The sequence below is a fragment of the Equus przewalskii genome, chromosome 18 (assembly GCF_037783145.1).
Source record: "Equus przewalskii isolate Varuska chromosome 18, EquPr2, whole genome shotgun sequence".
Lineage (NCBI taxonomy): Eukaryota > Metazoa > Chordata > Mammalia > Perissodactyla > Equidae > Equus > Equus przewalskii.
In genome coordinates, this window is record NC_091848.1 from 17,018,080 (window position 1) to 17,041,208 (window position 23,129).

General features: G+C 34.1%; 1 protein-coding gene across 10 annotated transcripts in view; it reads left to right on the forward strand.

Annotated features, from left to right (window-relative positions):
• Window positions 1-23,129, forward strand: part of NAALADL2 (N-acetylated alpha-linked acidic dipeptidase like 2) — a 1,266,186-nt gene that overhangs the window by 947,076 nt on the left and 295,981 nt on the right. For all 10 annotated transcript variants that reach the window (XM_070582377.1, XM_070582380.1, XM_070582376.1 and 7 more), the window contains 2 exons: window positions 907-1,112; window positions 5,109-5,228. In XM_070582377.1, the coding sequence (XP_070438478.1) occupies window positions 907-1,112; window positions 5,109-5,228 (326 nt within the window). The remainder of the gene's footprint in view (window positions 1-906; window positions 1,113-5,108; window positions 5,229-23,129) is intronic.

Here is a 23,129-nt window from a genome sequence, read left to right on the forward strand (position 1 = left end):
ACAACTAGTAAGTTGACTAGCCTGTGTTTAAACACAAGTAGCCTGGCTTCAGAGTCTGCCCACTTAAGCATCTAAGTACGAAACATCTAATGAAATGACACTCTGTGAAGAAATCTTTTTATACAAATATATGTGGCTGTTTGGTCAGATAAATTTAGCTCTGTACCAATAACATCCACTAATAACAACATCAGAGGAAACTGTAGAAGTTTTTGGTCTACTTTATTACTGATAATAGTCAGTAATATTCATTGAACAGGCCACATTCATGTGTCATGGAGACCTTTCTAACAGTGTCCTAATTCTGTATGATCATATGAAATAAAATGTGTGAAAAAGAAATTTTGAGAGTAGTTGGATGACTTATGATGTTGTTGAAATTATTTTTCTTCAGAGAAAGAAGAGGAACTAAAACTATTAAGTTGGAAGCTGTAATTGATTCCCTAAATACTTCATTTATTGCAAAATCCATACATGACTACCACATTTTGAGTATTTACAGCAACTGAATAGCTGTTCCATCAAATGTATTAACAGTTCATTAATATTTACTGAGCATACACACATTGTTCACAGGGCACTTCCCACTATGATTCTGGAAAAATGTTAGATAAGGGTTTCATTGTGGCATATTTGTATACCTCATTAATTAATATGCATGTTGCAAAGGACAGTAATATGGATCTAAGCTTTGGATTCATAATTGGGTTCAGCAGCTGGCTTTGCTTTGATATACACAGATGTGTGAATCAAGGCAGTGGGTGAAAAATGTTAAAGTAGTCTTAATTATTAGAACAATTTTGCATAATTGTTGCTCACTTGTGCAATAGGATTATGTAAATGTCATTAAATTTATTGTTAAGGTTTATATTTTGTTTTAATGGCTCTCGTTTCCTTCTATTTCAGACCGGTATGTCATAGTCGGCAGCCACCATCATACCGCATACAGTTATAATGGACAAGAATGGGCCAGTAGCACTGCCATTATCACAGCTTTCATCCGGGCCTTGATGTTAAGAGTTAAGAGAGGATGGAGACCAGACCGCACTATTGTTTTCTGTTCGTGGGGAGGAACAACTTTTGGCAATATTGGCTCATACGAATGGGGAGAGGTAAATGTGTATTAGTTACTATACTTTCTCTCTCTCTCTTTTTTTTTTTTTTGACTAAAGTTGACAAAGTAACATTGTTGAAGCCAGGGACAAGAATGTGCATCTTAACCAGGGTGTCATATCTGTTAATTTGCTGAGATCACTCACAAGAGTGAAGGGGAATTAGAATCAGAACGTAGGGAATTGTGTATGACCTGCAACTATCTTATTCTTGTTGCTACCTACAGACTCTGATATACCCACAATAGTGCTTACCTAGTTATTGCGTTTCTCCTTAGGCAGATTGACAGGCATGGGACAAGAAAGGATCAGGTGATACATTACTTTTCTTTCTTTAAACCTTCTAGCAATTATCTGGAATTAGGAAACAATCTCCTATGTTAAATGTTTGTTACCTTAGCATTATACCTCAGCTCTACAATACAGAGACTGGACTCAAAATTGCAGGTTCCTCCCTCCCCCACTCCTTCCTCCCTCCACTTTTGCTCCCCTAGGCCCCTGCTCCTTCTTTCCTATCTATGTATCTCTCTACTTATCTACCTGCTTACCTATATAACTACCTTAGGAAGGCTTTGTTCAAATGAAATCTAGCGTGCAGTGGGTCGTGGTTAGGAAACAGCTGGAGTATACAAGTTTCAATGCTTTCCGTATGTCTGTGTCTCACAGATGCGCTGTATTTTTAATGGAATATGACAACTGATAATTGGATTAGTGCCATTTTAACAACAATGAAAACATTGTAAAACTCTTACATATTCTATTCACTCTTATGATTTTTTGGAGAGTTTCAGTGGAAATTTATAAGAAAAAGACCTAAACAATTTTAGCTACGAAAGTAAAACCATTTGATAGTCCAGTTTGTTTACTACCACAGCTTTGGAGAAAAAAAGTCTTAAATGTCTAATAGGAAATTCTCTTGTTTTGCTTTTTACTGAAGCACTCAAAAAAACAAAAGATAAAATGTCTATTGAATATCAAATAAAGTATCAGAAATATACACAAAAGAAAATAGCAGTGTCTTTTTAATTTGAAAGAAAGAAAAGTCTTAAAAATGAGAAGTTTTATAGCATGACATGTATCAAGATTCACACATTGCAAAGTGGAATGCTTTTCCATATGCAAATTAATGGTGTGAATGCTTGTTCCGTATTCAAAAGAACTAATGAAATGAAGAAATTCCATTGCTGAAAGAACCTTTTTAAATTGACAAATTTTTAGTAAAACGGAAAATGTAATAGCTAAACCAAGCTTTCAAACTTCTATTCCAAATTTACTTACTTTAAAGATATAAACAAATTAAAAAACAATTTGAGGAATCTATTTGTGATCTGGGCTGATTTAATAATTTAGAATTTTTTTATCACGAAGAATACAATGCTTTGGTTTTCTTGTAACAATAAGGCACATTTTAAGAAAATGTCGAAGATTCTTTTCAAATTCCAAAAATTTATTCCACTATACCATACAGCCTTCTTGATATCTATCTAGTAACTTTCACAATCAATTTATGTTAGTCTTAAATTAACACGTATATTTCTAAGCTATTTTCGCAAAGTAAGCTTATCTACCATTAGTAGTTCCTAACTTAAATATCCTGAGCCCCTGCGTGTGAGGAAGTTTATGGCAAAGAATCCTTGAATTTATTCGAACATCAAGCATCATAGCCTGTAAGTTGAATCAATAATGTAGCCTTGCATGTAGGTGAGCAATTATATTTTCAAATTAAGTAGATATTTTTGTTGTTAATAAAATACAAATTTGTTTTTGTTTTACTGACTTCATTGTATCTTTTGGTAATTTTATATTTTCTCAATCAACAGATACTAAAAATACAACTACTATAATGTGGGAGTTTATAGGAAAAAAATGTTTATGTTAGAAAAGGATCTTCCTATTCAAAGAGGTTAGGGACCTCTGTCCTAGAATATTTATGTATGTACACATGTTTGGCAACTAATTATACATTCAGTCACTTTCTGGCTTTTTCCATGACCAGGTAGGTAAAGATATATAAGTAAAGAAAATGATGACTAATATATAGCTTTGACTATTGGCTTATAAAATGTACCATTGTAAACTACTGTATCTCAGAAGATTTTTTCAATACAGTTCATGAAATAATTTTTTTAACTATCTGAGAAGGAATGTAGAAAACTAGTAGTTTCAGTTTTGTCCACTCTTATCAAATGTACTCCTTCTGAGAATGAAACATTTTCTTTTAGACTGAAGCCAGTTTCTGCTCTAAATATATTCCCTAGTGAAGTGAGGAGAGCACTGGTTGACATGTCATACTGCCCTATTTAATTTTGGTTGCACAGGAGCCCCTGGAAACCCACAGGTATAATTAAAAGGGTTAGGTGATATTGGTAAATAAAGTTAAAAATGGAATTTGTAGTGATAGAGTTATTGGAGAATTGACTCAATAAGGATCTTGATCCTCGAGGAAAATTATTACATTTTACTAAACAGGTTCCTTAAAAAGTATCATTTCTTCTGTGAAGAATCTTCATTTTTCACAGGCTGTTGTGGAAATAGTACAGATTTTATTGTCAAAGAAGTCTGTAAAACATGTGGTCTCAGGCAAGATTAACTTCCCCAAGACTCGATTCCTCAAATGAGTGTTGCATATGTCATGAGGTTCTTGTGAGAATTACATGGACTAACATATAGACAGTGTCAATGCGGTATGTGCACATAGGAGCTGTTTTTCCATAGTGCTTGTATAACAATGGATATTTTTTAAACAATATTATGTGTAAAGCAGAGTACTTAACCTTAAGTTCATCGTTTCTGCTCATTAAAATATTTAACTTTGAAGAAATTGTCTTTTCACCTATCTTATAGAGGTATAGCTGAATTTTCACCTTAAAATAGGAGTAACATTATTGATTTGCTAGGTACATAAGTCCTTGCAGTCTTTCATCTGATAGGGTTGGAATAAGAAAGATTTCCAAACAATTGTCACCATGACAATTATTCATTAAATGTTTATGCAAAAATGGAGGAAAATTACAGAAGGACTTCTTAGTGGTACTCGATTAATAGGATCGGTCATCTTTAATTTTCAGGGATAGGGTTCAGCAGAGAAGTGGAAAAACTCTTCTACTGAATCATTTTATGCTACTAATATGGGTGAAATGCACCAGGTTTTATTTCAGGTGATATGTGCAGGGACACGATTGTATTGTGTCCCATTTTGCTCAGAAAAAAGAGCCTCTTTGTGCAAAAAGTAGCTCATTGCCTCAAAGGAAAGGGTTGGTTCCCTTAATCATGGAAATAGTTTACCCATGTCTGTTCTCTAATTCTATGACTATAAAATTAACTGCTGTCGCTGGTGCAAATATTCCATTCTGTATTGTGACACCGAATCTTATGCCCTGTTAATCACTTAAGGACATTTTCTCTTAAAACTTAACTTTTGTCAGGAACATGCTTTAAAATATTTTATCATATGTTATATGTAACTCCTCATGACCTTTATTTAAAATCCTTTTACGACCTTTGTGTATTCTATTAAATGGTATGAGATCGCTTTTTTTTTTTCCCCCACAAGTTTTCGGCTGAAGGCGCCCTATTTTATTTTATTTTATTTTTAATTTTTTAATTTAACTTTTTTTTTAAAGATTGGCACCTGAGCTAACAACTGTTGCCAATCTTTTTTTTTTTTTTTCTGCTTTATCTCCCCAAACTTCCCAGTACATAGTTGTATATCTTAGTTGCGGGTCCTTCTAGCTGTGGGATGTGGGATGCTGTCTTAGCATGGCCTGACGAGCAGTGCCATGTCCGCACCCAGGATCCGAACCCTGGGCTGCAGTAGCGGAACGTACAAACTTAACCACTCGGCCATGGAGCCGCCCCGAGATCACTTTTTTTAAAAAAAGTGCTTGTGTAATATAATACTTTTAAGTAGGAAGTGTTTATTATTCAACATGTAACTGACAAAATAGAATCTGTTATTTTTGTTTACGTTAAAGATGGATTATTTTTGGATTTCAGGAATTCAAGAAGGTTCTGCAGAGAAATGTTGTAGCTTATGTTAGCCTCCATAGTCCCATAAGGGGTAACTCGAGTCTGTATTCTGTATCTTCGCCATCTCTTCAGCAACTGGTAGCAGAGGTAAGATGAACCAATTTTTTGTAAAATTATTATGTAAAACTGCCTTTTATGCTATAATTTGGCATTTCATAATTTTTCGTTTCTTATTTAATTTGCATAAAAACCATTCACAAGTGTTTTAAAGAATAATCCATTGCTGATTTTTTTATCAATATCCCTTCAACTAATTTCTTATGTTCTGAAATTCTTCACTTGCTGCTCTGTCATGATGATAATTGTAGGTGTGAGTTATACAGTGATAGAGAACATAAGTAAAAATGTAAATTTATTTCTTAAAAATTGAATTTAGCTCTCAAGTGTCTAGTTCTGCTAATCTTGACATTTTGTGGTAAACTTGGCTACTTTTGGATTTCTCTCCCCTCATTCATGGTTTGGGTAACTTTGGGACCTGTCTTATCTTTTTGACTACATTGTAAGCCCCCTGAGAGCAGGATCTCTGTCTAATTCCTTCAATATAGTGAGAACTAAATTCAAGATATTTAGAAAATATTGTTTGAAAAATATTTATGGAAAAGGAAAGCGTGCATTTTCCTACAGAGTAATTTGAAGAAAATCATGCAGTTTGTGATAATGTCTCATTAGAGTTACATATTTTTTTTAAATTTAGTCACTTCTCACCTGTTTCAAAGAATTTTTCAGAACATCCTTCTTGTTTATTAGTAGAGATCACGCTTTTATTTCTGTGTTCTTTTTGTGACTTTCACTACAGAGAAAATGCTATGTGTTATTTCTCAGAATGAGAGCAATGATGCCAGCGCTGGAGGGTGGTTTCCTCCAAACCGCAAGGGCTAGTGGTGTATTTTAGAAATGACCTTTTAGATGCTCACAGAGTTTCCAGTAAGTATCACAGAAACCAAACTAGAAAAAGAAAGAGATAATGAACACCACTTTAGATTAGCCATAATTCTTGATTGAAATGTAATGCAAACTAACATTTTATGACTTTCATAAAGTATTTTCTAGTTTAATAGTTTTCATTGACATTTCCATACATAGTGTAATAAAGAAGACATTATGAAAGATGAAATGGATAAATCTGTACATTTTAGATCAGCAAAATCCCAACGTGCGTGCCCTAAATTATATCTAGCTCTGGAAGTGAATTCTTCCTGCTCTTTGTGCTACTGTGAATTCTCTCTCTTACCTGCCTGGGAAAAAACTCAAAAGAGGAAAATCAGCTGCAAATGTCTCCCTTTGGAAATTAAGATATTTTTGAATGAGTGGGTGATCGGGAAGAAGAAAGTACAAGATCAAATATCCAGAAATTGAGGAAGGTTAGCTTAAAATTATGTCTTTTCCTCCTCGTGTGTTGCAGTTTTCTTATTTAGAGAATCTTAGAAGACGTATAATCATTGAAAAATGCAGATAAATAAACTATCGAGTATCAAATTGATACAAACAGCTATAGAAATATCAAATCTATGGAAGTATCTGAGAATATAATGCTATTTAAAATGTCTTTGAACATCTTGTAACAGAGGACTGTGATATGTTATACCTAAACCTAATTATCTGAAGTACAGCATGGTTTCTTAATAACGAATAGTGACATGGAAAATGTAGCTACTTATTCACTTGGGAGGAAACTTTTTTGTTCTATAGTTGAAAATGTTTATATACTGGGCGTGACCTGGTATCATAGTGATTTGCTCACTCTGCTTCACAGCCCAGGGTTCACGAGATTGGATCCTGGGCATGGACCTGCACACTGCCCATCAAGTCATGTTTGGTGGTGACCCACAGAGAAAATAGAGGAAGGTTGGCACAGATGTCAGCTCAGGGCCAATCTTCCTCACCAAAAAATAAGCAAATAAATAAATAAATAAAAAATAAAATGTTTGCATACTAATCTAAGAATGAACTAGGATCTGTATTGAAAGAAAATTCTTTCAGTTGAGATTTTTGTGTTTGTGTGTGTGTGTGTGTTCTATAGGCCAATTTAGAAGGGTAGGATTATCACAAGTTCAAACAAACAATAGCATACGGAATTTTTAAAAATGGGAATTACTTATCCATGCATATTAAATTTTATAGGGTATATTTGCATACCAAAATTTAATATCGCATATTTTTCTTTAAAATATATGAACACTTTAAAAATATAATAGTTGAGAGAACTGGAGGAAACAAAACCCCACAGTAATTTATGTGGCTTCATCAAAATAATTTAACACAGGCAGCATTTAAAAGAAAGATTTAAAATGTTTATTTCAAAGAAAGAACTTAATTATAACATCAAGATATATGTAACTTCTCTTACAAAGACAAAGATATTTTATCTGTCTTCAGTATCTTTATATTTCATCATTTTATTTAGATTCTGTTACTGGATACAAATCATGTTCCATATAATCCAGTATAAACCGAAAAAAAAAACAAATTCAGAATTATTTTTCTACATAGAACAATATTTTCTAAAGGAAAGGTTTCTGACTAATTGCAGATGGCATAAGGCTGTAAGAAATATCAGTTACTCCTGTATAGCAATATGCAGATTCCAAAAGATCTTGCTAAGTTCATGTGGCGGACTTAAACATATCAGATGGAATCTTTAAAGAACTAACATACTGTACTGCATTTATTTTAAAAAACTGAACGCATACAGGATATTTTAATGGATTACAAGCTTGATTAAAAAAAAAGTGAAATGATTGCCCTAAATATGTACCAGTTCAGACTTCATTATTAGTGTGTTGCCCCAATCAAGGAAGAGGGTTGTCTCACTGTACTTCGTCCATTTGACCTTGGAATGCTATTCTTTTTATTTAAGTTAGACTTATTGGATGAATTGAGATATAATTTACATACGGTAAAATTCTCCCTTCTTAAGTGTACAGCTTGATTAATGTTGACAAATGTATACAATCATGTAAACACAGTCACAGTCAAGATATATAGTATTTCCATCACGCAGAAAAGTCCCATCATGCCCCTTTGCTTTCAGTCTGCTCCCTTCATCCCTAGTTCCTGGCAAATACTGATCTGATTTTTGCCCTTATAGATTTGTCTTTCATAATATCATTAAAAAAATGGAATTATGCAATATATAGCCCTTTGTGTGTGGCTTCTTTTACTCAGCATAGTAACTGTTTGTTTCACTTGTGTTGTTGTATATGTCAGGAGTTTAGCAACATCTTCTAGACTGCTAAGAAAACAGTTAATTGTGACTGAGACAAGTGCAATACATTTGGAGCTCTTCCTCCAGTTCAACGTTCTCACTGTGATTTTGAAATGAAGAGAAATTAAACCATTGACATTAAAAAACTTGACATTAAGAAAAGAAGCCATTTCCCTGAGGTTAGTCCACTGAATTTGAACTAAGTCATCCTGAGTGGGGAGGATGGAATCTTTTGAAGATTCAGAAATGTTTAATGAATCTGAATCTGCTACTAATGATTATAGGTTTTTCTTGGAATTCATGAAAGATTGACCTTAAAAAAATTGCTTGGAGAATAGTGAAATGTTGATGGTCACCAAAGCTACACAATAGGAACATGAGAGTTCATTGTACTGTTCTCTCTTCTTTTGGATTTGTTTGGAAATTTTCATTATAACTTGAAAACAAAATCTAAAAAATTACTATTTTTCCAAGTTATAACACTGATAGCTAATAAATTACTTTGTCTTCTGGTGGTAGCAATAGTTTACCAATGACTTACTCATTGAATGGTAAGTAAGGGGCAAGAACCAAGGCTTTTATATGCTTGATATTTTTCTAGTACTTCTCTTACTATTTTTTTGTTTTCTTTTTAAGGATTGACCCTGAGCTAACATCTGTTGCCAGTCATTTTTCTTTCTTCTTCTTCTCCCCACAGCTCCACAGGACATAGTTGTATAGTCTAGTTGCAGGTCCTTCTGGTTGTGCTATGTGGGACGCCTCCTCAGCGTGGCTTGATAAGCAGTGCTAGGTCCTTGCCCAGGATGCAAACTGATGAAACCCTGGGCTGCTGAAGTGGAGTGTGGGAGCGTAACTACCTGGCCACAGGGCCGGCCCCAATTCTGTCATTATTTTGAATATGCTTTTCTGCTCCCTTTGTGCTACCACTAATTTTACAAAAATAAAAATAATTCGTTCTTTTAAAATTAGCTTATAAGTTTTTAGAATTAAAAACTATCAACTAAAAAACTACAAAATAAATATTAATGTGTGTAAAAAAAGTCCCCCAAACATTTAGGAAATAAATATATATTTTAAAATTATAAATTTCCTCCCTCTTTTCTTTGAGAAAATATAAACTTCATATTAGTATTTTACTTTATATTTACATTTCTTTCTATGAAAGCTACAGTGAAATAACTTTTTAAAATCTTTTTTATAATGGTAATGCTAATATGTGCATTATAGACACCAAAAATTATGTCAATTGTATAAAACAGAATTTTTGACAAAATCCAGTAAAGTACTTAAAATTAGCTTTTTAGTTAAAAAATCTCATCTATGTGGTACCTTAAGAGATTCAGGTATGCATTTCCTAATTTTTATTCTATGATTGGTGGTCATTTGGGTTTGCATGATTGTGTCTCATTTTTAGCTAAATTGAATGTAGTTGTAATGATTATTTTTGTGTGTTGGTACAATTGATGCACTCACTTTTCTTGAGTATTTATCTAGAAGTGGAATTTCCAGGTCATAGGGTAGGCACATATTTAACCTTAGTAGATACTGCCAAAGAGTTTTCCGAAGTGCTTACACTACCACCAGCAATGTGTGAATGTCCCGCTTGTTCCAGGTCATCACTAACATCTGGTACTATCATTCCCATGGGTATATGGTGATATATTTTTGGATTTTAATTTGAATTTTTATATGATGATTAATAATGTTTAGCACCTTCTCACATGCTCACATACATGTGAGTTATTTGGAAATCTTCTCTGAAGGCTTATTTGAGTCTTTTGCCTATTTTAAAAAGTTGTTTGTCTTTTTCTTACTAATCTCTAAGAGTTCTTCATATGTTCTTGATGCAAGTCTTTTGTTGGTTATACATTGCTAGTTCTTCTCCTGATCCGTGGCTTGACTTTTCACTCTCTTATTGGTAACGACACACTTTAATTTTTAAACCTTCTTACGGAAAACTTATAAACAGCATTTATTGTTCCAGTATCTCATTAGAGTCATGTACCTCATAACGATGTTTTGGTCAATGGTGGACTTCATATACAATGGTAGTCCCATAAGATTAGTATCATATATCCTAGGTGTGCAGTATGCTATACTATGAAAGTTTGTGTAAGTGCACTCTGCTGTTCACGCAACAACAAAATTGCCGAACAACACATTTCTCAGAACATATCCCCATCCCTAAGCAAGGCATGACTGTATACAGAACATGGTGAACTTAATTTAATGTAGTATTGATGTTTAAGGAGCATTATAAACTTTTATTATTGCTTCTTTCATTCACAAACATTTGAGTGCTTAATATATGTATGCTTTTCACTCTACTGGGGACTATAGAATGTTCTGTAGGGGTGAATGGAGTACCCAGGTCCCTTAAATGAGTAGATTATAAAAGATTCTTTGTAAGATCTACTTTCTTGGAAAAAAATGCTCTTTCTTGAAGACAATTTCCATCGACCTCTGAAATGTACAATAAAGGATATACAGGTCAATGGTCTCTTAGTTAATGAAACACAACAGTCTTCATGCAAAATGTTATGAAATTACAGATAAAATAAGATTTCTCCCCAAATAATAGTTTTACACATTAGGATGGAATACAAACACATACATATCTCTCTATAATGCTGTTTCACCTTTATTTCTTGAAATCATCTTTCATAGATCACAGAAGGTATTGATTTTGCCTTTAGACAAATGGAATTTGATCACTCATATATTAGTCAGTGCTCTGTAACTCTCAAGTAAATAGTGATGATATTTCTAAGAGGTTATTTTGAGGAAGCCTGAAGCATTCATACGTATGAAAGTAGTCGATCTAGCTATATTCTACTTAAATGTTGCTTTTGAAACACCTGCCAGAAGCTGGCAAACCTGATTAAAACTAAGCAATTGTGTTAATATTGTAAAACTGTCCACAGGATTTTTGTTTATTTTTGGTCTGCAAAAGTAGCAAACATATGTTTCTTTTATAGGGTGATTTAAAAATAATCGTGTTTTATTTTTTATATACTAAGAACTGCCCACCAAGAAATACAGTAGATATATCTCGGTTCAATTACGTTCTTTAGAGCATTGAGCCCAGACTGTAGTATTACTTCATTGTGAATACCCCCAGTCTTTTTCAGAGCTCTATTATGTGATAAATATTTATAGAGAACCCAACTGTGTGTGACATTGCTCTAGGTGTTACAGGGCACACAATAAGCAGATAAAATACCCCTTTTGCCAGGGAGCTTATGATTTTACCATGAACCTAAGACATGCATAAATAGCTAAAATATAGAGGTCAGTGTGATATGCTACGCTGGAATTCACAGGAGACAATATGATTGGTTTCATTCAGAATCATGCATTATATAACAGTGGCAAAAAGTTTGAATGTACTCAGAATCTTGAAGAAATTTAACCATCTGTCTTTTCAAAGCTCAGTACTTTGATGACGTAAACAAAGTCCTCTCTTACTCAACTACCAGTGCTTCTTTTCAAATCACACAAACTGATTTCCATTTCCTTGTGCAAATCAAGTGCAGTGTTGTTACGCTTCTGCTCTCTTCCTCTTGTGTTGAAGGGTATTGAACTGCCACAGCCATGTCTGCTGTGGGACTTGTACAGTTGCTACTGACTGCCACAGTGCTGGTTTTTATTCTTCACCATGCTGCTATTCGACAGGGAGTAAAAGAAACATGTGAGACATTTTAGCCCCAGAAGGTAATTGGTTTAAATGCTTAAGTTACCATGAATTTCAAATAACAGTTATTAATTAACAATTTTTCTCTTGATTTTATGTTTGTATACTCTGGAACTAAAAAAATGTTTCATTGTCATAAATCTAAACTATAACTGCCGTAGATTAGACAGTAATAGTATCTAAACAAGCTCCAGGGCAAATCAGTAGCTATTCCCCTGAGACAATACCACTGGGCTGTTTTTAATTTAAGACAGGATTTCCTAGAGTGAGGCATCAGAAAAGTGATATTATTCATCTTCCTTTGCACAGACACCCAAATCTGAGGAGCCATGCTGAAACTTGACCGCTTTCTGAGAAACTGGGGCAACACACAGGTCACCAAATCCAGAATCCTATAAAATAGCTTAGAGCTATGCTTATGTTTCTTGGATTATTTTTTGCAATGTATATAATCAAGAATCTTTTCAAACAGATTTTATTACTTTTTTTAAAATCCTTTCTTTTCTAACCCTTTGAACTTGTCTTCTATATTGGCTGCATAAACACATCACAGCTGAAATCATTTTAGACTAAAGCCAATTCAAAATGGTAATATTTGGTATATTAATCTTCCAAAACATTATGGAACTTATTTTTCTAATTGAAAGCCTACAACTCTATTTGGAAAAATATCTGCATATTTTATTTTCTAGAGCTTTTGAAATGCATTCAAAACCAAATGAGTTATAATCCTAACCAGCAATAGCTTAATTTACTATACTTTCATTTCTTTGTCTTCAGTTCTTGCTCTCATCCTGTCTTGTCATTCACGTATACATTTGTTATTCCATCTTTGACCAAGGACTTCTGTTGGCTACTGGATTTTTGTAATATGCTTTTGCACGCACAAAATGGTAGTTACAAATGGTCACTATGTAAGAAATGTGGAAAACAATGCGAGATGAAAAGTCCATGTATTGTTCCGAGCTTGGGCCAGATGACTCTCCATCTGGCTTATAATTTGCCACAATGCAGCCATTACAGGGTTTTGTTGTTGTTGTTTCATTTTATATTGTTTCATTTGTGACAGGATTAAGACTTTTTTTCCATTCAATCTTCTTTCGTTACTTGTGCTTTTTTTCTCCACAAGTATTGACTGCGTTGGTCTTAGGGCTACCATAACAAAGTACCACAGACTGGGTGGCTTCAAGAACAGGAATTTATTTTCTCACAGTTCTGGAGGCTGGAAGTCCAAGATAAGGTGTAGGTAGGGTTGATTTCTCCGGAAGCCTCTCGTCATTGCTTGCAAGTGGCCACCTTCTCCCTGTGTCCTCACACGGACTTTTTCTCTGTGCATGCTCATTTCTGGTGTCTCTTCCTCTTCCTATGAAGACACTGGTTCTGTTGGACTAGGGCACCACCTTTATGATCTCATGTAACCTTACTTACCTCCTTAAAAGCCCTTCTTCAAATACAGTCACTTTTTTGGTTAGGCTTCAACCTATGAAGTTTGGGAAGACACAATTTAGTCCATGATATTGGCCAAAATGCAGAGTGGTAGAGTACAGAAAGTATGGTGGTAGAATTAAAATAGCTGTTTTTCCTTTTTCTCTATCTGTTGTTGATAATTTTAGTGCAAAGTACTGAAACAACAGTTATTTCTAGTCTGCTTGTTATAAAATATAAATGTAAAATTGACTTCAAAGCATTTTTCTACTTGCTTATCTTTCATGATGTATGCATGGCATGGTTTTTGTTTGTTTATTTGTTTTTCTTTTGTTTTATTTAGTTTTGTAGGGAGAGAAATTCTCTGCACTTGCTTGTTCACTATGATATCCAACTCTTTTCAGTGGATTCTACTTAATTTATCTTCCTTTCTGCTTTTTCTATTACTAGTTGTCAACTGAAGTGACCATAAAGACTAATAAACTGATTTAAAACCCTTTCTTACACAAATTTACCACGTCAATAAAGTCTCACATTTAAAATTGTGATTCTACTGGCAGGTTTATCTATCTCCTAGGTTTACAAGGCTTTGCTTTGTGTTAAAACCAACCAATTCCTCCAGTTTATTACTGTTTTACAGGGTTTTCTGTTCAGTATGCACTGACAATTTGTAAATCCCTTTTTATTTAGATCTAGATATCAAGGGAAGTCTTAGTGAGATTCTGGCTAACATCCTGAATTTCAGAAGCAGCTGATTTAAATATTTGGATTATAGAGCCAAAGAGCAGTGCAAACAATTTGAGATAGTAACAAATTTAGCTTGAACTCATTCATACAATCAAAATTAACATCACATTCTTAAAATGGCTTTAGCTAAGTTGCTTTTTGTCTGTGACTTTTTGATTGATATATTGGACACCAGACCTCCCTATAGGACTCAAAAGAATGACTATTTACTCAGTGGTGGTACCAGTGAATCATCATTATTGGCAGGTTAGATAAAATTGTTTCGTCTATAAACCATCATCAATGCAGTACAATACACTTTACAATTTAAAAAAAATGCAACTTATTCTGATGAAGTAATTGTCACTTTTTCCTACCTGATCTTTAATATGCTTCGGTTAAAAACCTACTGCTAATGTCATCAGTTAATCATCTACATAACAACCACAATATGGAAGTTTTGCCCTTATGACATATGACATTTTATGTAGGATTTTTATGAGTAATGAAATTAATTTAAACAGATATGGTTTTATGCTTAAAAAAGACCCTTTTCAAGTCTAAGTACTGGGGTAATTTTAGTATCTATTGGTATGTGCTTGCCTTTGATAAGTTCTATAATTAAATCATGGCTCCTTTGTTTTTTGTTTGTTGTTTCTCTTAAGTGGTCTTAATGAAGAAATTTTGTATTTATGTTGATATTTTAAATTTGAATGACTTGCTTGGTTCATGAACAAAATAATTTATCTCTATACACTAACAATGAATTATCTGAAAGAGAAATTTAAAAATAAAAGCCATTTATAATATCATTATAAACAATAAAATACTCAGGAATAGATTTAACCAAAGAGGTAAAAGGCCTAGTCACTGAAAACTATAAGACACTGATGAAAAAGATTGAAGAAGACATAAATAAATGGAAAGATATCCTGTGTTCTTGGCCTGGAAGAATTAATATTGTTAAAATGTCCATAGCACCCAAAGCAATCTACAGCTTCAATGCAATCTCTATCAAAATTCCAGTGGCATTTTTCACAGAAATAGAAAAACTATCCTAAAATTTGTATGGAGCCACAAAAACCCACAATAGCCAAAAGAATCCTGAGAAAGAACAACATAGCTGGAGGCATCATGCCTGATTTCAAACTATATTACAAAGCTGTAGTAATCAAAACAGTATTATACTGACATAAAAATGGGAACAGAGACCAGTGAAACAGAATAGAAAGCCCATGCATAAACCCAATCATGTACAGTCAAATAATTTTTGACAAGAGCGTCAAGAATATACAGTGGGGAAAGGACAGTCTCTTCAATAAATGATGTTGGGAAAATTGGATTCTAAATGCAAAAGAATGAAACTGGACCCTCCAACTTACAACACTTAGAAAAATTATCTCAAAATGGATCAAACACTTAAATGTAAGAACTAAAACCATAAAACTCCTAGAAGAAAACATAGGCAAAAAGATCCTTGACATTGATCTTGGCAGCGATTTCTTAGATAAGACCTCAAAAGCATAGGCATCAAAAACAAGTGGAACTACATTAGAGAGCTTCTGCACAAGAAAGGAAACAATCAATAAATTGAAAGGCAACCTACAGAATGGGAGAAAATATTTATAAACTATATTTCTGACAAGGAGTTAGTATCAAAAGTGTATAAAGAATGCATACAATTCAATAGCAAAAAAGCAAATAGTCCAATTACAAATGGGCAAAGGACCTGAATAGAGATTTTTCCAAAGAAGATGTAGAAATGACCAATAGGTACATGAAAAGATGCTCAACATTGCTAATTACCAGAGAAATACAAATCAAAACCACAATGACATATCACCTCACACCTGTTAGGATGGTTATTATAAAAAAGACAGGGGAGAACAAATGTTAGTAAGGATGTGGCAAAAAGGGAACCCTTAAACACTGTTGGTGGGAATGTAAAATGGTACAGCCACTATGGAAAACAGTATGGAGGTTCCTCAAAAAAACAAAAATTGAAGTGCCTTGTAATCCAGCAATAGCATTCCTAGATTTATATCTGAAGGAAATGAAATCAGTATCTCAAAGAGATATCTGCACACCCATGTTCATTGCAGCATTATTTACAAAAGCTAAGATATGGAAACAACCTAAGTGTCTGGCAGTGGATGAAAAGATAAAGAAAATGTGGTCTATGTGTGTGTATATATCTATTTATATTTTTACGTTATGTAATTGTATATTATACATTAAATATATAATATATAAATATGTAATTATATTTTATATGATATATTTATATAAATATATATATTTCCAATGGAGTATTATTCAGCCATTAAAAAGAAAGAAATCTTGCCTTTGCACCAACATGGATGAATGTGGAGGCCATCATGCCAAGTGAAATAATCCAGAAAGAGAAAGACAAATTCTATTTGCTATCACTTATATGTGAAATCTAAGAAAAAAAAAAGCCAATTTTATAGAAATAGAAAACAGATTGTTGGTTGCCAGGGGCCCAGGGGGAGGGGGGGATGGGATGATGTAGGTCAAAGGGCACGAATTTTCAGTTGTAAAAAGACTAAGTTCTGAAGATCTAATGTACCTCACGGTGACTACAGGTAACAATATAGCATCGTATAGTTGAAAGTTGTTGAGAGTACATCTTAATCATTCTCACCACACACACATGCACACACAGAGACACACACACAAAAGAGTTACCTATGTTAACTATGTGAGGTGATAGATGTGTTAATTATCTTTATGTTGGTAACCATTTTACGTCATCATTTTGTATAGTTCAAATACATACAATTCGAAAAATTTTAAAAAGGAAAAGAATTGACTTTAAAATGAAGAATCTAAATAAGCTCTTGGTAAAAGTAATAAATGAAATAAAGGCTTTGACTGAAAAAAATTGCGTCCGTGAAACAAAAGGAAATTGATATAATAATGTTAGATAGTTAAACAAATATGTAAGTGAGACTTGCTTTAAACCAGTGGTTCCCAGAGTATACTGTGAAAGATACACTAAGCAGAACTTTTGGAATGTTGCCATGCATGGCAAAGATCCAGAGGTAAATAGAACATGCAGCCTTTCTCAAACTGGTTTTATTCTGGAACCTTTCTCCTCTAGGCGTCTTGTGAAAATGGCCACAGAAATGCTGCTTTAAACAAACCTTATATGCACCTAAAAGTTGGAATTTTCATAGAAACTTAAATAAGTTTTCAATCCCTTCTCTTTGAAAATAGATTTCTTCAAACAGCAAAATCTGCAATTTGCATTCACCTTTTCAAAACACACCTCTATATACGGCGCCCGTAAGACTTGAAGGCACTGATTATTCCCTCCCTTTGATCTGGAATTTCACCTGCAAATTTATAGCCTTAAGTGTCCTACAACCTGACACTAATCCTTCCACAGTTACTACTATTAACTATATTTTTTAGCTGCAAAATTATAATTTTAAGACCAGAGTGATAAAAGAAATTGAACAGCAGAAGAAATTAAGCTATTTTACCCCTGAAACAACGATCCTCCTGACGACCGTGATAGCAATTTTCTTCACGTCTCCAAGCAGTAGAGAAATCATTTCAATTCAGCCTAAGGAAGAATTCTCAAATGGGAAGAATTTTATCTTAAGGTGCTCACTGTTCACATATTGTGAAGGGGGATCAAACATTTTGATGAGTGGTCGCTCCAGCCAATCTTTATTTACATAATAATTCATTTATGAATTCATCCTTTATTTATTTGGGTGTTTATTTATTTGTTTATCTTCATAATGTATAAGAGAGCCTGTAAATGATTTCCAAGGCTCTGCTGGTTTCTTGGTTGTTAGCTTTCACGTTTATTCTTTCTTTATCTATATTTTACCTTTAGAAATTCTGCTCTAAATCTATAAACTGTATATAATAGTTTTTGGAATATAAAAGACCATGACAATTTTAAATCCAGTGTTGTTGTTCACAACTCTTTCCTGAGGCCATATAACTACAAAAACATGGCGGGTAGCTCTGGGCCTTCATATGACAGCCATCTCTCCTTGAAGCAGCTCAAAGTCATTTATCTGTGACAGTCAATGGCAACTGCAGAAAGAGTTAAAGGTGGCAGTAGTCTAGATGTAAATTTGAAATAGATGTGAATCTAGAGAGGATTATAAAGAAAAGCTGTTTTAGAGTCACAGCATCAAAACTGGTACCCTTTTCCACATCACCCTTTTTCAGGTAAAGCAATCCAGAATTATTTAATCTGAAAGTTTCAGAAGTTGAATGAAAGACATTAATTTATAAACTATGTTTTATATGAAGTTCAGTCATCTTTGAAATAAAAATGACATTTTTCTAGCTGCAGGTGAAGTATCATACAAAATATTAAGCAAGTTTCAGTAGTCTTCAGAAGGTAATCATAGGTTCAGAAAATGGTGTATTGCATTATCCCGAAATGAGGTGACATGCTCTAGGTTGATAAAGATTCACAAGCGTGATTGGCATTGTCACTTTATCCTAGAAATAGGAGTTTACATAAAAGAACTGCGTACCTTACAAAGAAGTCCCTGAAAATTAATCTAGCTCCTTTTATTAGTTTATTATGTTCTTTGTAGAAAAATTATAAACTATACATGGGCAAAAATAAAAACGTAACTAAATATCTGTCCAGAGAAAACCACGGAGAACGTTTTTCTTTGTGTAATGTATGTAGATACATTGTTACCAAAAGGGAACTGTGATTTGCATTTTCTTTCTCTTGATATAAATAGCTCATATTCCAAACAATATATATATAATATCATTGGCACATGAGTGAATCTAGACGAAAGTATAGGGGAAATCATTGTAACATACTTATAACTTTAATATAGGTTTGAAATTTTTTTCAAAATAAATAAATTCAATTAATGAATATTTATTATTTTATTATGTAGCTTATTACCATTTGTTAACCAGTTCCTTGTTTTGAACATTTATATATTTCATTTTTTTTTATTGCTAACAATGATACTATATAGATAGTTGTACACACATCTTGTCCTTTTCAAACTAGTTCTTTTTGTTTATTGAGGTAACATTGGTTTATAACACTATGTAGATTTCAGGTGTGTATCATTATATTTTGTTTTCTGTGCAGACTACATCATGTTCACCACCCAAAGACTAATTACCATCTGTCCATCACCACACACATGCGCCTAATCACCCCTTTTATCTCCTCCTCCCTGCTTACCCTCTGGTAAGAACTAATCTAATTTCTGTATTTATGTGTCAAACTAGTTCTGTTATTAGTCATTAGACTGTTGCAGGAAAAGAAGCCATTCTCTTTAAGCAGAAATAAGTTTTTGATATGGAATTAGTTGTTACAGAGTCTTTGGAAGGGCTACAAGAGCCACCTTTATGTCTTCTGGGCGTGACTCACCCAAAGGCATGATAATGGAGACCTTCCAAAGATATTGCTACCATGCATGATCAGAAAGCTTGGGGATCAAGAAGCTATTGCCCGACTGCTGACTTTGGAACCCTAGCACTTTTGCTAAGATCCAGTGAGCTCAAAGTTATCACCTCACTTTTTGGCTTTAGGAGCACATTACCTCAGCCATAATACACGGGGAAATGTTGTGCACACAACCTGCATCTTGAAGTCCCCAAAGTCAGGGATGACACCTTCTTTACTATGGGTTCAGTGCCAGTAAATAGCTCTGTGACTCTCCCATCACTGCTGAGGCTGCCTCACTTTCACCTTACTAATCTCGTGCAGGTGCATGTACTTGTTGGCAGCTAGGTCTCAGCAAGTTGTAAAGCGATAGTTAGCTTTCCAGTCTCTACCAATGTAGTAACCAATCTACAGTGTTTTATACTTTCTTTCAATAAATTCTAAAATATGACATTTCTGGGTCAAAGAATATTAGTTTTTAATATCACAGCAGTATATTGTAGGGCCTATTTTTGTATACACTCTTTCACAATACTGTGTTTTAACATTCTTTTGCTTATTATTTGCAAATATGATAGTCACACACGATAGTATCTCTACTGCTACTTAATTCATGTTCGTAAATGCCTGATTGTGTGAGGAGAGCCTCGTGTTGTTGGAAGGTTGGGGGAACATCAGTGTACACCATAGAGCAGTTCCTAAGACACAGCCACATGCAGTTAGTTATCCAATGTCCAGTTTTCTGATTGAAAGGGGTCACAGATCCCTTGGATTGGCATAATGATTTAGAATCCCAGGAGCCCTAGCCACAGAGACAATATGAATCCACCCATTCTTCCCCCACAGGCCTTCACTGAGTGCGTGAGGTAACACACCAGAGCCTAGAGTCAGCACAGAGCAGTAGCTGCAAGAAATCCCTCCAAAACACAATGGGTATCCACCAAGCACAAGGACCAGCTGTTGAAAGCTATTTCAAAGGCAAATACAGAAACTTACCTGCTTCTGAGCAAAATTTAGCTCTTAATATGGAGAAGACTCAGTTTACTTAAGTAATCAAAGACCTAATGATAACATGAAGCACAGTAAGTTATTTTGGTAAGACTCAAAACCTTTGCTTTCCACGTCAATTAGCCAAAAGGAGGTTAAATCCCCTCAAGATGCTCCAGATCTTCACTGAGCCCAAAGAATGAGCTGCCAGTAGCTGGGGGCAAGGAAGGATGTCTGAGAAAAATTCCTGAGGCACTCAGCGTTTGACTGAGCACAAGATAGTGGTAGCTGGAAGTGAGGAGGCAGGGTGTGTGAGCTGAGAGAAATCCATCCCAGGTACTCCAAGTCATCAACAAGTGCAAGGCAGTAGCCAATGAAGGTTAGAGGAGGGCAGCTGGGCAGAAAGAAATCTCCTGAAGCTCAGGACACCAGGCATAGGACTAGAAAACAAAGATCACTCCAAGCAGCCAAAAACAAAACTGGCATTTAGGCTATAAAACAGAGATCACTCGTCATTTGGAGGGCGGGCAGCTGGACATAAAAATATCACTGGAGTCACCCAAAAATCAGATCTCTGCGTGGAGTTCACCATAAATTATACTGTTAGCATAAACTAAATCGTGATCCTAAAGACAGGCCTTTCTTGGAAATGTGCTAGGTTTGAGCAACCCAGCCCTGCTGAGTTAACCCGAGCTCTTTCCCACACAGAAATGTTAATTTATTCACGCTGAAAGGAAATGATCTACAGGGAGAAATAGACCACTCAAAAGGTAAATACCACAGGCCCAAAAGGTAAATATAATCAGCATTTAATGGGCAAATGTGATAGATATATATTTTAAATTTTTATATATACCCGCTAGAATGCTAAAATTAAAGACTGACAACACAATATATTGACAGGTTTTTGGGGCAACTGCAACTCTCATACTTCACTGGTGACAGTGTAAAATGGCCCTGCCACTTCAAAAAAGTGGTTTTGCAATTTCTTATAAAGATAAGCATATATCAACCATATTACCCAGCAATGCCATGTCTAGGTATTTATCCAAGAATGAAAATATGTCTATATAAAGACATGCATAAGCATGTTCATGAAAGATTTATTCATAATAGTCCAAACTGTAAGCAACCTAAATGTCTATCAGTAGGAGAACAGATAAGCAAATTAGGGTTTACTCATACAATGAAATACTACCTAGCAGTAAGAAGAAGCAATCCATTGACACATACAACATCATGGATGAATCTCAAAATGTTATGATTTGCAAAAGAAGCCAAACACAAGAGTACATATTATATGATTCGATTTATACAAAGTCCTGGAACCAATCTATGGTGAAAGAAATCAGAATAGTAATTACTTCTGGGATTAAAGTACTATTATACAGAAACTTTAATACGTTATGTACGCAGCGTAAAATCATCCTCAAAAGTTTCCATTGCCTGCTTAGAGTTGCAAAATTTCTAATATAATAGTGCAGAGGCTAAACATAAAATATTGTTGGAAAAAAATGAAAAGTTATTCACTTTTCAATAAGAAAGAATTAAAGCAACTAAAATAGTCTTATCTAAGGGACACATTAGCCAACATCTAGATAATCTCAGCATGAATGTTAAAGTAATCCTGAGATTCTAAGCCCGTTAAAATTACAATAATTTTATATTCAGTGAATTCTTCAGTTTGCACAGGAGGATCCTTAAATCTGAAGTTTTCAAGAGACTGCTGTTCAGTATTAGATTTCCAATCACCAAATGTATCTCAAAAGATAAAATCATAAAAATTGTTAGCTTCAAATATGTAACCATAGGCTGCAGACATAGAATTTATTTAGCCAAAAGCTTTTTAAGTAACTCAGGAAATTTGTGCAGTTGACAGAGAAGGCCACGGTCTCTGGTATGGTCTTTTAATCTGTCAGTTTCTTGAAGAGCGTTTATTATAGCAATACAACTTCCAGCTCCCTTTGAGGAAATCTTTCAGAGTGCTACGTAAGTTGTCATGTGATACGTTGAAAACTTTCTCCAAAGATCTTTTCATCATGTTTAAAAAGACAGTTGTCTTTATAGACTCATTGCTTCATTAAAAGTAATTTATCTATGTCTACATGTTTACCAACCTATTAGTTTTATTTGAGATTACCAATCCCTTTCAGTCTAAAAAATGAACGGTATATTTAGGTCAGACTCATCATTTTTCTGGATAAGATTCAGATGTTGGTGTTAGGGAATTTTATAAGAGAAGCATAAGTGGAGATTCAACATAACCTTTCAAGATTGACACTTGATACTTTGTTTTCTGAACCTTTTCTAATTTCCTTAAGCATTTTACTATATGAAGGGAACTGAATTTTATTTGTGAACCCCTTCTCTACCCATTCCAATAATATTTTTTTTTACATGGACCCACAAGTTGGATGAGTTAGCTGCATTCAGGCATTATTCCTTAAAATAAACATCCTGAACAAGAAATCAGAATTTTACAAATCCAAAAAATACTTACTTGAGAAATACACTTTCCTAGGAAATGGTACTAGT